This window comes from Phasianus colchicus, chromosome 1, assembly GCF_987193195.1.
Source record: "Phasianus colchicus chromosome 1, bPhaCol1.hap1.1, whole genome shotgun sequence".
Classification (NCBI taxonomy): domain Eukaryota; kingdom Metazoa; phylum Chordata; class Aves; order Galliformes; family Phasianidae; genus Phasianus; species Phasianus colchicus.
The window spans coordinates 7,707,699-7,722,500 of record NC_143436.1 but is presented as its reverse complement, the minus strand read 5'-3'; the positions used below and the strand labels follow the sequence as shown (position 1 = coordinate 7,722,500).

The 14,802-nt window shown below is 44.9% G+C and overlaps 2 protein-coding genes across 5 annotated transcripts in view; one reads left to right on the top strand and one right to left on the bottom strand.

Moving 5' to 3' along the window:
* CCDC3 (coiled-coil domain containing 3) overlaps window positions 1–14,802 on the top strand; it is a 44,563-nt gene that overhangs the window by 19,180 nt on the left and 10,581 nt on the right. The gene's annotated exons all lie outside the window — the stretch shown is intronic.
* Window positions 5,606–14,802, bottom strand: part of CAMK1D (calcium/calmodulin dependent protein kinase ID) — a 252,128-nt gene continuing 242,931 nt past the window's right edge. Inside the window, exons 1-2 of one of the 3 annotated variants that reach the window (XM_090134780.1) lie at window positions 13,400–13,924; window positions 5,606–9,755 (exon numbers count right to left, since the gene is read on the bottom strand). In XM_090134780.1, the coding sequence (XP_089990906.1) occupies window positions 6,385–9,357 (2,973 nt within the window). In that variant the 5' untranslated portion in view covers window positions 9,358–9,755; window positions 13,400–13,924 and the 3' untranslated portion in view covers window positions 5,606–6,384. Of the gene's footprint in view, window positions 9,756–10,779; window positions 11,000–13,399; window positions 13,925–14,802 lie in introns of those variants that run through there. The other 2 variants (XM_090134770.1, XM_090134801.1) reach the window with 2 other exon arrangements.

Sequence of the window (14,802 nt, the reverse complement as noted above, 5' to 3'; positions counted from 1 at the left end):
CTGAAAGTGCCAACAGGAAAAGCAAATATTTGTGTGTAAGACTTAACCCCAAAAAGATTAAGTGCAGATGGATGTCAACAGTGCCAGCAACCTGCAAGAGAAAGTGAAAACTGAGAAGAACGTAAAAACAGAATATGGTATGGGGGAAAAAAAAAAAAAAAAAAGAAAAAGAGAATAAAATGCAAAACAGATTAGAAACAAATCAGGGAGAAGGCAAATTTGAACAAAGCCTTTTGCTTTAGCAAAGAAGGGCAGCATCATGACCAACAAGAAGAGCACTACAGCAGTGCTCACCTGCATTAGCAGCTTGAGATGTTGTGTGGTGAGCATAAAGAAGGAGCAGGAACACCAGCATGAGGGATGCAGCTATGTGGGATGATGCATGGACATTAGATACCTTTGGGAAGTGGGAAGGGTCCTGAAGGTGATGAATGTCTTACAAAGCCTTCAGTTCTCACTTCTTCAGCTCTGGAAGACAACTACTAGCTGGGGAAATGGTGAGCTGTGGGAAGAGGTTTGGTTTTGTGAAACTTGGCCCACTTTCTGTGGGAGGAGAGATGTGCAATTTGGCAAGCATCCATCTTGGGAAAATTGCAACTGGTAGGGCTGTCTAGACTAGTCAGGAAGACACGAACAAATAACTAGGAGAAAACAGAACAAGAAGAAAAAAAAGCATCATTCCTCACCTAGATGTAAATTAAGATGTCAGGTTAAAAAAAAAAAAAAAAAAAAAAGAATCAAAGCATCAAAGGATACAGAGAGAAGACAATCTTAACTGACTTGAACTTGGTAAACAAGCGGGGGAAGTCAGACATGCCTGTTGTCAGACTTGCATGCCACTGCTGGAAGTGGGATAAGAGATTTGTGATAGGAATGTTACAATTAATTGTTATAAATCTCTTTGTAAGGACCGTGTGGGCAGTGTGCAGGTGTGTGTGAGCATCTTGGCAGCCTGACAAAAATGTAATTATTGGTTACAGAATCGAGCGATAGAGAAGCAAGTGGTATTCAGTGCTTTGTGGATCTGCAAGGTGCTAATTAGGGATTGCTGGAGGCCACTGCATTTCTCGGGAAAGGAAAGCAGCACCTCCTTAAACACCTGGATGTAGTGTGGGTGGGAGTGTAGGACTTACCTGGAAGACTGCAATTTACAGAGAGGATTTCCTGACTCAGAAATCAAACCAGAAGTGTTCTGCTTTAGATCTCTTTTTTTCTTTTTTTCTTTTTTTATCTGCAACTGGAAATTGGTAGCAATATATGTATATGTAACCCAACTTGAAAGCATTTTTAAAACCCAAGTAAATAATTAATCTTTCCTTTACTTTGCCAGGGGTCATGATGAATTTCCCACCAGTGAAAAGGGGTTGGATATTTTTTCTAGGAAAGATATGTACTTTCTGAGGTCATTCAGTGAGTATAAGTGATGTCTTTGGACAGTTTTGTACAGGAAATCAGATCAAAAGCTCAATTGTATAAGCTAATCTGTTCTGATCAAGATTGACTTTTGTTGCTCTTAGAATCATAGAATCTTAGAATCGTTAGAGTTGGATGACCTTTAAAGGTCATCTGGTCCAACTCTCCTGCAATGAACAGGGACACCACAGATAAATCAGGTTGCTCAGAGCTCCGTCCAGCCTGACCTTGGGTGTCTCCAGGGATGGGGCATCCACCACCTCTCTGGACAACCTGTTCCAGTGCTTCACTGCTCTTAGCATAAAAAACTTTTTCCTTATATCTAGTCTAAATCTCTTATTGGGCCATACTGGACCTGACCTTTCAATATGTTATTTCTCAAATATTTTCTGGACTGGTTAACATAAAGTGTGTTTTTTGAGGCCATGCATGATGTGATGGAACATTCAACATTCTTGCTGCAAAGCCCATCCTTAATGATTTTTGTCCATTTCAGCCATGGGAAAACTCATACACCTCATACAGGAATGAACAAGCAGCCCTGAAAGCAAGACTGGAAGTTGCCCTTTGCAGTTTTACCAAGTTCAACAGTAGCTGAAGAGTCAGAGTGAGGAAAAGCATTGCTTTATGGAGGTTGTCTTCTAAAACCACTTTAGAACAGGAGCCTTTTAAAGCTCCCCATCAAATGCAATAAAACACTCTATAGAGCAGCTTTAAAAACAGAGGAAAAGCAAAGGCCAATGCATCTCCATCACAGCAGAGATAGCCAAGTAGTACTTGTGAAGCCTGGGTTCCCTTAAACATGCACGCTGAGCCCTTCCATGATCTTAGTACTGTTTGTTGAACTATTAAGGAAATGGGAAAGCATCCAGAAAACTGCTTCCACTCAATTAGCACTGTGAAGTTAAAACAAGGAGCAGAAAGGAGCCAGAGGTCTGCTGCACACTGCTGACCTGCCACCAGCCAGGGACGCAGCCGTGCATCACGCGGGTCCTGCCGGCCTGGCCCCATTCACAGTGCTGTCCAGCAGCTGTCAGAAGGGATGTTGGAGAAACATCTGCTCACAGCTGCTGTGGGGAATTTTTAGGCTTCTTATGGAAATCCAGGGAGGAATTTTTGAGGTAGCCTTCGGGAAGGTTTTCCTGCTGATGACAAGGAGTGAAAGTGCCCCATAACACCACATTGTCCTCAGTGACATGGAAAATCTGTAACAGGGAATTGATTGTAATTTGTCAGAGCCGAGCAATGGCTTTCTTCCATCTGTGTTCCTTTTCCCCTGAACTTTTGCAGGCCTTGCAGATGCTGTGTGTGAATTATTTGTGCCTAGAGGGGTTTAATGTGTAACATACACACACTGAAGACTGAGTGCCCAGCTGCAGTTCCTACAGACACGCTTTGTTGTGGCCCTTACTGTAACTTCATTGTTTCTTAATGGGGAATTCTGAAGTCCAAGCAAGCTGCATTTGCATTCATTGTGCACCATCCACAGACCATGATTCAAAATTCATCTCAGAACTGCTGATTTATCATTACTGTTGCTATTTAACATCGAGGTGAGCTGATACGGGAAGATATTTACCCATCTTTTTATTTGAGGGATCTCTCAGTTTTCCTCTTCCATGTGTGATTTTGTGTAGACTTCATGAGGCTCACAATATCAAAATAAAGTAAAAAATGATTTTGAAATCTAAAGCCTTTTTCCAAATTTTTGGATAAAACTGGCTTTGTTAGCTTAGGATATTGATATACTTTGGTAAGATAAAGCAATAAAGGAGAAACACTGCTGTATGAGCTTTTCTTTCATCATTGTCTGGAGCAGATTTAGGTTTGTATTCGTCCAGTCAAAAGGGCACAAGGATGGCTGCAAACCCAAGAATGAGACTGGATTTCTGTGTTCAGCTCAGCAACTGAATCAAGTGGTGTTCACGTTGGATTATCCTTATAACTTTCTTGTTTCTTGACTTTTGTTACAAAGACATCAGTTTTATTTTAAGAGTCTGAAAAGGCCTTTGAATAATGAAGCTTTGAAATGTCTGGGAAACTTTCCTTCAGCAATCAAAAGCTTGTACAAGGTTGTGGCCTGCATTTTCAATAGTCTTTACTCAATTTGTGTATTCAGATAAACAACCTAAGGCATGAGCTTTCACCTATCCAACAATAATACAACTGACTTCAAAAGGTAGATGTAAGTTGTCATGTGGCTGCTGTACTAATGGCAGTTTATTTGTCCACTATCACATTGCTTTCATTTCCTTCCTGTCACCTTGTCCAAACTGTTACCTGGTCATGTTGGCAAGCCTTGGACTCATTGCCTTGAGTCTGTAGCAGAGCATCAATTCTGATCTGCCATTTACCAGCCCCTCACACAAAACAGAAGGTGGGGGCAAACTACATTCCTTGGTATTTCTGAGCAGATCTGAGCATCTGTGGCTTTTATTGAATGCTGTACACCTCACGGTGGTCCTACAGATTGTGTCCTCGCTGTTTCTACGAGACCCACTTCACAACTGGAGTATCAAAACAACTCTAAACAGGCTCTTAGGTGTGGACAGTAGATAGCAGAGATGGAAGCGAGTATGGAAATCCTCGTATCTACTCTTAGCTTCTAGACATCTGCCTTCTGTCACACATAACTCTGAAACCAACATCCTTGTCTCTTTGCCTGTATTTCATGTGTGGTATTTTGGGGAAAGCTTGTTAAAGCCAAGCTCAAGCGTAGCCAGCGCTTAGTTACAAGTGCAAACATATCGTCAATGTCTGTTTTGCATTAGGATCTTTCCAGAAGGCATTTAAATACAGCCAAGGTGGCTTCACGGGATTTGCTTTCTCCCAGCACTTGGTTCAACTGTTCTTAAAAAATGTGGGAGTTTGGGAGACCGTATATGTCAGCACCATAAGGATTTGCAGGGTGGGGAGTAGAGGGAAATTATGGTAGGTTATTTTAGAGCCCAGCCAGCCGTCTTCTTTGCTTGAACTTTTCAGTGAAAGTAAGAGGAACTCAGCAAGCTCCTGTAGTAGTTGGCTCTTTGGGAAGATTCCAGCTTCTATTTCTGTGTTACAATTGGATTACACAACCCCAGAGCCGTGTGGGTTGGAGTGGTTGCACATTCATCACCACCTCCCATCTGCATCTCAGCTCAGCTCTGAGACCTTGAGAGGTCGGATCCGGCCCATCGGGAAGGACAGGAGGCAAGCAAGCAGCTGCTGCATTGCGCTGCACTGATTGTGAGGGCTACTCTTCAATGAAGCTTTCCCAGCTTACTGAAGCTTTGCTCCAGCTTACTAGTATGGATACAGCCAACAGTCCTAACCCCTTCTCAGTGAGTTCAACTCAAGTAGATGTGGTTACTCATCTCTGCAACCTCTGTGCTTTTCCTTCTGAGCCAGACCATAGGCGACTGCTCTGGTCACCTCACTGTCCCAGCATGATCTGGCCTGGTCTGGCAAATGTGACAGAAAGGAAGAAGGAGCACAGCAGTTCCCATGGCTCAGTATTCTTTTGCTTGAAGGATCAAAACACCTTCCAGAGATGAGCAGTATAGTCTCAGCAGATCAAAAGCCCCTTTACGGTATTTATGGAAATTTCCAATGATTCTGATGCCTCAACTAAGCTCATCTTCGTTTTATGCACTGACAAGTGCAAGAATTGTGTGCTTCCTCTCTCTTGCTTGCGGATTTGACAATGGATAGACCAGTTTTTAGTAACCTGCAGTTGAGCTCCTTGCTTCTGATGACCAGCTCTTTCTAGAGTGATGTCTTTTCCTGCCCTTTGCTTCTATGCAAATGTAGATCTCATGTCCATTGAAAGGCTCTGCAGTGCAATGCCTTCTTTTATTTTGACACATATCAGGAATTACTTCATAAAAGTCAGTGAGGAGGAGAGTTGGAATTATCTTCAGATTTTATAACTTGGATAAAAAGTCTGGCTGCAAGCTAAAACTTGACACATAAATCTCAGCCAGGAAATAATTTCCCTTCTCTCCCTCCAATACAACAGCAAACAACTCCTCCCCTTCCCAAACACTTGCAAGTTTCTCAGTGGAAGAAGGTTATTTTAGGAAAGGACTAAATAAAGAAAAGTTAGTAAGTAGCAGAATCTCTGGGGTGGGGAGTGGAAGGAAAAAGACTCAAAATTATGCAATTTAAAAAAATATATTATTATTATTGCGCTTCTTCACTTGAAATGGCTTACAGATATACTGAGTGAGCAGAGTAGATCACATTTGTGTTGTCTTTCAATAACATCAGCTGCCACTAGACCTGTAGGTGCTGAATATCAGCACAGTAATTTGTTTATTAACAACATTAAACAGACCAAGGCAGAATTGGGAGATCTGTATGTGTTGGAATCAGATTAAACAAATTTGTCATCCAGCCTTTCCAGCTGAGCTTGTGCTGCAGTTTGCATGTATTATGCCTAAATCACATCTAATTGATGAAAAGAGGCCTAAAATACCTGCAGGAAAGGGTCTCAAACAATCCCTACAGTGCTTAGTTTTGTTACATTCTCCCACACCAGCTCAAATTCCCATTAATTTCTGTTGCAGACAATGAATGAGAATAAATATTTCCTGTCCTTTCTATAAAAATTCCTTCTGTATTTGTCATCTTGCTTTTCTAATGTTTTGTTGGCATGTAAGTACAGAAGAGGTGGGACCATCGGCATGTTAGTGCCCAAGTGCTTGCCCCTGTTTTGTCCCTGTTGATCAACATGGACTAAAGGACAGTTAGTTTATTCATCCATATCCTAATGAGAGCTATTGCTGGGAGTTATTCCTTTGGTCACGCTTGAAAATTTTGGTCTTGGGGCTATAACACCCAACCACCTGCATGCATCCTCTACCAGGTATCTCTGGAGCCAAGAAGATCACAGAATCACAGAATCACAGAATGACCTGGGTTGGAGGGGACCTCAAGGATCATGTAGTTCCAACCCCCCTGCCTAGCAGGGCCACCAAACATACACCTTTACTAGATCAGGTTGCCCAGAGCCTCGTCCAACCTGGTCTTGAACACCTCCAAGGACGGGGCATCCACAACATCCCTGGGCAGCCTGTTCCAGGACCTAACCACCCTCCTAGTAAAAAACTTCCCCCTAACATCCAACCTAAATCTTCCCTCTTTTAACTTAAAACCATTTCCCCGTGTCCTGCTATTATCAGCCCTTATGAAGAGTTTACTCCCCTCCTGGGAGTAAGTTCCCTTCAGATATTGAAAGGCTGCAATGAGGTCGCCCCGCAACCTTCTCTTCTCCAGGCTGAACAAACCCAACTCCCTCAGCCTGTCCTCATAGGGGAGGTGCTCCAGCCCCCTGATCATCTTCGTGGCCCTCCTCTGGACCCTTTCCAAAATCTCCATGTCTTTTTTGTACTGAGGGCTCCACACCTGAACACAGTACTCCAGATGGGGCCTCACAAGAGCAGAGTAGAGAGGGACAATCACCTCCCTATCCCTGCTGACCACCCCTCTCCTGATGGAGCCCAGGATCCCATTTGCTTTCCGGGCTGCCAGAGCGCACTGCTGGCTCATGTTAAGTTTCTCATCTATCAGGACCCCTAGGTCTTTCTCTGCCGAGCTGCTCTCAAGGACAACTCCCCCCAGCCTGTACAGGTGCCTGGGGTTCTTCCGGCCCAAGTGCAAAACCTTGCACTTTGCCTTATTGAACCTCATTAGGTTCACCCGAGCCCAGCTTTCCAGCCTGTCAAGGTCCCTCTGAATGGCCTCCATTCCCTCCACCGTATCGACTGCACCACTCAGCTTGGTGTCATCAGCAAACTTGCTGAGGGTGCACTCCATTCCCTCATCGATGTCATTAATAAAGATGTTAAAGAGCACCGGTCCCAAGACAGACCCTTGAGGGACACCGCTCGTTACCGGCCTCCACCTGGACATAGAGCCATTGACCACCACCCTCTGTCTGCGGCCTTTCAACCAATTGCTTATCCATCTAGTTGTCCACCCGTCAAATCCACTTCCCTCCAGTTTGGAGATGAGGATGTGATGGGGGACCATGTCAAAGGCCTTGCTCAGGTCCAGGTAAATGACATCAGTTGCCTTCCCTTCGTCCACCAATGCCGTCACTCCATCATAGAAGGCCACAAGATTAGTTAAGCATGACCTTCCCCTGGTGAAGCCATGCTGGCTATCTAGGATCACGTGCTCGTTCTTTATGTGATCAAGCATATTGTCCAGGAGGATCTGTTCCATAATCTTCCCAGGCACGGAGGTGAGACTCACCGGCCTGTAGTTACCCGGGTCCTCCCTGCTCCCCTTCTTGTAAATGGGAGTGATGTGACCCTTCCTCCAATCGTCCGGGACCTCACCTGACAGCCACGACTTCTCAAATATGATGGAGAGCGGCTCAGCAACCACCTCAGCCAGCTCCTTCAGGACCCTGGGATGCACGCCATCTGGCCCCATAGACTTATACTCATTCAGTCTAAGGAGGCACTCTCGGACTTGCTCAACCCTTACAGTGGGGAGGGATTTACCTCCTTTGTCCCCACATAGAGGTATGGGGGTGCAAGACTTAGGGACGTGAAAAAGACTAGAATCCTGGCCACCAGTGAAGACCGAGGTGAAGAACTCATTCAGCACCTCAGCTTTCTCTTCATCTGTTGAAGCCATTTCTCCTTTTAAATTTACCAAAGTAGGTACGCCCGTTTTGGCCTGTCTCTTCTGGCCAATGTACCTGTAGAAGGTTTTCTTATTGTTTTTCACGTCCCTGGCCAAGTTCAGTTCTGCCTGCGCCTTGGCTTTCCTGATCCCACGTCTGCAAGTCCGGACGGCATCCCTGTATTCTTCCCAGGTGACACAGCCTTGTTTCCAGAGCTTGTACACCCCTTTCTTCACCCTCAGTTCTCTTAGCAGGTCCTTGCTGAGCCATGCCGGTTTTCTACCTCTCCTGCCCACTTTCTTAATCAGGGGAATGGAGACCTCTTGTGCTGCCAGGAGGGCATCCTTGAAGAGCAGCCAGCTCTCCTCAACGTCCTTATCTTTGAGGGCAGTGCGCCAGGGGATCTTGGCCAGCATTCCATTGAGTAGCTTGAAGTCTGCTCTTCTAAAGTTCAGCGTCCTGGTCCTGCTCTTTACCAGGCCCACATCGCTTGAGATCACAAACTCAACCAGGGCATGATCGCTGGAGCCTAGGCATCCTCCAACCTTGACGCCTTTGATGATCTCCTCAGCGTTGGTGAGCAGCAGGTCCAGCAACGCTTGACCTCTGGTCGGTCTGTCCAATACCTGAACCAGAAAGCTATCATCAATGGATTCCAAGAGCCTTCTGGAGCTCTTGTAGCTCGCCGTGTGGTTTTTCCAACAAATGTCCGGATGGTTGAAGTCCCCCACCAGGACAAGAGCCCGTGAGGCAGACGCCTCACGCATCTGGAGCAAGAAAGCCTCATCAGCAGCCTCCCCTTGGTCAGGTGGCCTGTAGTATACCCCTAATACCAGCTGACCTTTATTAGTCCCATCTCTAATCCTAACCCACAGGCTCTCAACCTGTTCTTGACTGTTTCTCATGGGGAGCTCCTCACAGTTTATCCAATCTCTGACATAGAGAGCAACTCCCCCACCCTTCCTACCTCTCCTATCTCTCCTAAAGAGTCTATAGCCGTCGATGGCAGTATCCCAATTGTGGGAGTCATCCCACCATGTTTCTGTGATAGCAACAATGTCATAACTTTCAGAATGCATCACAGTTTCCAGTTCCTCCTTCTTGTTACTCAGGCTTCGTGCATTAGTATAAAGGCACTTCAGCCGGGCTGTCCGTCTCACCACCTTCATAAGCGATCCAGGATCCGCTAGAACAGCAGCATCCCCAGCATCCCCCTGCCCTACTCCCTCCTTTTGCACTCTGCCATCATTGCCCACAGAGTTTGGTACAATCCCTCGAATGAACCGTTCAACCCCAGTAGCCTTTATTTTGCCCCCTTCCCCCTTCATTCCTAGTTTAAAGACCTGTCAATGAGTCCCGCTAATTCTTCAGCTAATACCCTCTTACCCCTCAGGGACAGGCTGCTTGCATCAGCAGCCATCATGCCAGGTGCAGTGTAGATTGCCCCATGGTCAAAAAAGCCGAAATTCTTGTGTCTGCACCAGGAAGAAGCATGATCATGCCTATACCCTTCCAATGCCAACGTGTCAGTGACCACACACCTAACAGAGAACACAGTTGTCCCATCTAGATGACAAATAATTATCTGACAGTGCTTAGCCAACAAATACATGGCTCCAAGAGGGTATTTTTACAAGGAATTAAATGTTTTTTGTCCTTTGTAATTTACCAGGCATGTGTAGAGCACCACTCCACTTTCATTCACTTGACCAGGTGTATGCTTGCCCTGCAAGACAGACAGAAACAGAATAATCATTATTTAATGCCACATAGATTCCTCTATCCAGTGTTATAAACCTCTGAGAGTGCAACCCTATGTATGATCATCTACATTCTATTCTCCTCTCTTCAGCAGAGAATAAAGTTTCAGCACATTTAACAAGATTACCTTTGTCTTTAAATAAGACTTAGAGCAAACTCTTGGCAAATGAGACATGTAGTCAGATTTCTAAAAGTGTCCCCATTTTGAGTAGGATCCGTGATCTTCCCATCTCTGAAAATTCCTCTTGTCTATCTCAAAAGAGACACAGCACACGCCCAAATCCCCTGGATGCCACTAACCTGTCTGCCCCAAACATTCACACCTGGAACTTTCCTTTTTTTTTGGATAATGTGGATTTATATGCCTTAATCTGTGACACGATTGAGATGCAGATTTTGTATTACAAACTTTTATTGACTAAACTTCTAATTATTGAAAGCTCAACCTATCATACGCTCCAATGCTGGGCAATTTCTGCAGGATCCTTCCTGGAAAATGAGTTTCCAGATTGCTGGAGGCAGGGATACCATGGCAGACAATGCACAGCATTACCATTCATGGAAAACTGTGTGTTCTAGTCTCAACCTCTGAATTTGCACAGGGAAGCACTGAGATCACTCCATGAAACTGAAGAATCTGACCACAAATCTTGGCTCCCCTACTGCTTCCATTCTTGCACCATCCAAACTCTGAATATAGACTTTCCTAGTTTTTGAATATATCAGCTCAGAAAACTCTCAAAATGACATATTTCCTGTTATCTCTCTTAGAGAGAGGAAATGAAGCATGGGGAAACTAGTTCTTGCTTTTCCACTAACTGAATATTGCCCTTTCTGTAAAGGAGACATCCAGTTCCTTTCCGCTGATTAGGACGCTCATTTTATCTGCCTGCTTTGATTAGGTGTGAAGTGTGTGTGTTACTTAATGAGAACAAGTTGTTCAGATAACGCAGCTCAAAATAATTGCTGTTTTGCTGTTCCAAAATTACCGTTGCCAAAAGACAACAGAAGTGTGCTAGTTAAGACAGTAGACTGGAGCCCAGGTCTGGATTTCTTCACAATGCATTTGTTGTTGTTGGTCTCTATTATTACTGTGATGTCAGGCAATTTGTATGGTTTTGTATGGATGGTTTCTGGTGCGGATGTTATAAGCTGCTACTGCTGGAGGGGTGGGAGGCAATTCAGTTCATAGAATCATAGAATCATAGAATCATAGCATCATAGCATCATAGCATCATAGCATCATAGCATCATAGCATCATAGCATCATAGCATCATAGTATCATAGAATGGTTTGAGTTGGAATGGACTTCAGAGATTATCTATCCAATCCCATGCCACAGGCAGGGTTGCCAACTTAGGCACTAGATCAGGTTGATGATGTTCCATCCCACCTGACCTTGAACATCTCCAGGGATGGACCTTGAACACCTCCTGGGAAGACTGTGCCAGTGCCTCAACAATCTCATCTACTATTTGGGACTGTCCAGGTCCTGGCTCTTGTTATTGCTAATGGGGTGCAATACAAAACTGGTGAAGCATATTAAACTTGAGTGTCAGAGAACTGTAATAAAAACAAAATAAATATCTACAGGATTTTCAAACTGTTAGAAAAGCACATATGCAAATGGTAGTAGAGACTTACACAGACACACTTGATACCTAGCCATAAATATTTAATCAATAATAAAGCAGATTTTACAGGTAAGAGCACGTGACAGCAGGATCTTACTAGAATTTGCAGATCACGAGGCAATTATTCACAAAAAAGCCAAAAAGAAAACGGGGTTGTGACTGAACATATTTCTCTTTTTAAACTCAGAGGTGTCACTGTGTGCTCACTGTGCAGTGCTATGTAATTATCCCCCTCCAACACACTTATTAATTTAGGATTAAACAGCTGAGAGCCACCGTTGTTACATGAACCAGCAGCTGAGTGCATGCCTTCCAATTTAGGTTCTTCTTAGAGTTCACCACATGGCACTCATCAGCCTGGGGACAAAGTGTCCAGAGCTGCTATGGCTGTCACTTGAGCAGCTCTGCCTCCTTCATCACCTCTCAAAATCATGCTGGGATGAGAGCTGCAGGCTTATGTGCACTGGGAGATTCACCCTTATTTGGAGACCTTATTTTCTATGAACATTGTAAGCCATCCTGTGTGAAAAGCTTTTCCCTGTAGAAGGCAATAAGTTCTCCAGCAGATATTTTTGTGTGTATATAAAGCATAGCAAAGCTGTAGAGAGAGACTTGAGTCATTAAATATGACCCTATGTTTCCATGACCCAGCGTTTCTAGGGAGAATTCAGGAGCAGGACCCTATTGGAGGGGTTATACTGGAGTGAAGCAGCAGCCTTTGTCTTCTATGGAAAGTAGAAATTAATTCCCTGCATGCTTGGAGCCATTTAAACTCAGGCAGGCAGGAGGATGATCCCTGAAATATGGCAGCCCAGAACCTTTTTACCAAACTCTGTCGTGCTCAGAGCAGTCTGCTGCCCATGTACTGTATCCAGGGTTGTCTGGAGCCACTCAGGATTTACAGCCCACACAGCACTCAAAGCCCAGGACAGCAGGACGGGACTATCAGAGCAGCAAACCCGTCAACCAGATGTGAGTGCCCTCAGTCTGTTATTTGAAGCTGCTGATTGGTCTCCCCAGCATTTTGCCTCATCAGCTTCTCTCTCAGCATGCTGATGGTAGCCAGAGAGCACCTGCAGATTGTAGATATTTGTTTTGCCATGCCTTTGCCTTTGGTCTCCCCACCCTCACTGAAGCTTTTCCACTTCACCTCTGTAGGAGCCTGTGCCCTAAATTAACAACAAGCCCTGTTCTCTGCTTTGCCTACACGTTGTCACCTCTTGCTCTGTCACCTCCAGTGAGCATGCCCATCTTTAGTAGGCATGGGTGATGGATTGATGCTTGGACTACATTATCTTAGTGGACTTTCTCAGCCTTTATAATCTATTATTCTCTTCTGGCTTGGAAGGAGCACAGCTACCAACTCCTTGCTGAGGTTCCAGGTTGGGTTGGGCTCATGGTGTAGCTCAGGAGCTTGGCTCTCTGCAGATGCAGATGTCCCTCATCAAGTCCCTGTCCTTCATCTCGGCTGATTTTGGTGCCATTGCTCTTGATTCTGTTAAGGTTTCACATATCTCCATGCTTACTGGGAAAGGCTTTGGTAGAGTCTCTGTGCTGCTCCTGCCATGGCAGGTGCATCTCCAGCTGTTTGCATAAGCACCACACCAAGCTGTATCCACGCAATTTCTAGTGCTCACTTTCCTTCTCTGAATTAGTTGTTTTGACTCATCCTCCAGAGGAATTTCTTTTTCTCCAGACTGTCAAAACAACCCGTAAAACCAATGTTTCCTACTCAGGATTTAGGTTATATGCATTAAGTAAGGTGGTGCAAAGACTGTCAGAAGAGATGCACCAAATCCAGCCAAATGCAGGTTGGAGTGCATCCTTTTAACCCCCCCTGCTTCCCTACACCCAAGTGGATGTGACAAATTAAGTAAAATTTCTATGGCCTTTCCTCTGTCTGTTCAGGAGCAATAAGGAAAGCCTGGCTTCCCAGAGGCATTAGAGGATGGCAGGTTGCCTCAGGGCACCTACATTTGCTCTTCAAAATCCAGAAGCTTTCCTGCAGCAGCAGTGCATGCAGGGTTTCCATCTGAGCCTGTGGCCAAGGAAATCCCATCTGTTTGTAGAGGCAGCTCAGCTGCAGCAGTCTATGTGAAGTGTGAAGCTAAAATATCCAGAGTGGAGGGATTTATAGGGGAACATGACTTTTATAGATGTGGCGTTACTTTAAACATTTGCCTTTCTCAGCATGGGTTTTCCTTCTGTGCATAAAACTTGCCCAAAGTATGATATATGTGATAGGAGGAGATGTGGACAACACTTAAAGCAAATGTCCCTGCTTCTGTGACTGCACAAGAGATGTCACAGAATGCCTTGTACTCACACTTTGAGCATTTGCATATGCCCCTGCTGGGATTTGCTCTGCTTCTCTCTCTCCATTTGGCCTCAGAAGTGACATAGGAGCAAAAGTTTATGTATGTGCTGGCTGGGAATAATAAACCCAGGGATGGGGAAGTAGAGGGGCTGGGAGACTCCTGCTGCTCTAACTTCTCAGTGTAGAGGATATAGGCACTCAACATCCATGCTCTGAACCTGTTGGTTGTATAACAGATTGCTGGCATTGCCAGGGTTTTGAAGTCTTTGTGACCTCAGACAACCTTGTTTCCACATTGCTCAGCCCTTGTCTCCTCTCACCTCATTGCTCACAAATGGAAGTAGTTTTAGACAAAAAGAGGGGAGATTTAGACTGGATATAAGGAAAAGGTTTTTTAAAATAAGGGTAGTGAGGCACTGAAGTGTGATATCCAGAGGAGTGTGTGGATGCCCCATCTCTGGAGACATTCAAAATCAATCTGGATGGGGTTCCAAGCAACCTGATCTAGCTGCAGGCGTCCTTGTTCACTGCAGGAGAGCCATGACAGCTGCCCTTTAAGAATCCCTTCAAATTCAATTCTATGATTCTGCAATCACTTGGCTCTTGAGCTTTTGTGGGACTGCAGGCACAGCTGATCAGCAGAGACACAAGATCTTGGTTCAGCTACCCCCATCCTGCCACCACCACCTTGCACTCTTTCGTATTGCAGTCAGCAATGGTTTATCTGAACATGAGCCTACAGACATCCAGGCAGCATCTACCACTCTAAATCATTGATCACCTCTGCTGGGGCCTCCAGAGAACTCCTACAGGCTGTAATACATTGCTCTGAAGTAAGTCATGCTTAAAGCAAACACTCCGAATCCGGTGTAACATTGGTCTAAACAAATACAATCCTCATCCAAATGAAAATTGATGAGGATAACTTGGTTTCTGCACCAACTGATGCTGGTTCTTAGCTTAAGCTGCATCTAGAGCTGCAGGTAACTTGTGATAGAATGAGAAGTGATGGCCTTAAGTTGCACCAGGGGAGGTTTGGGTCGAGTGGGATTGAGTTGGA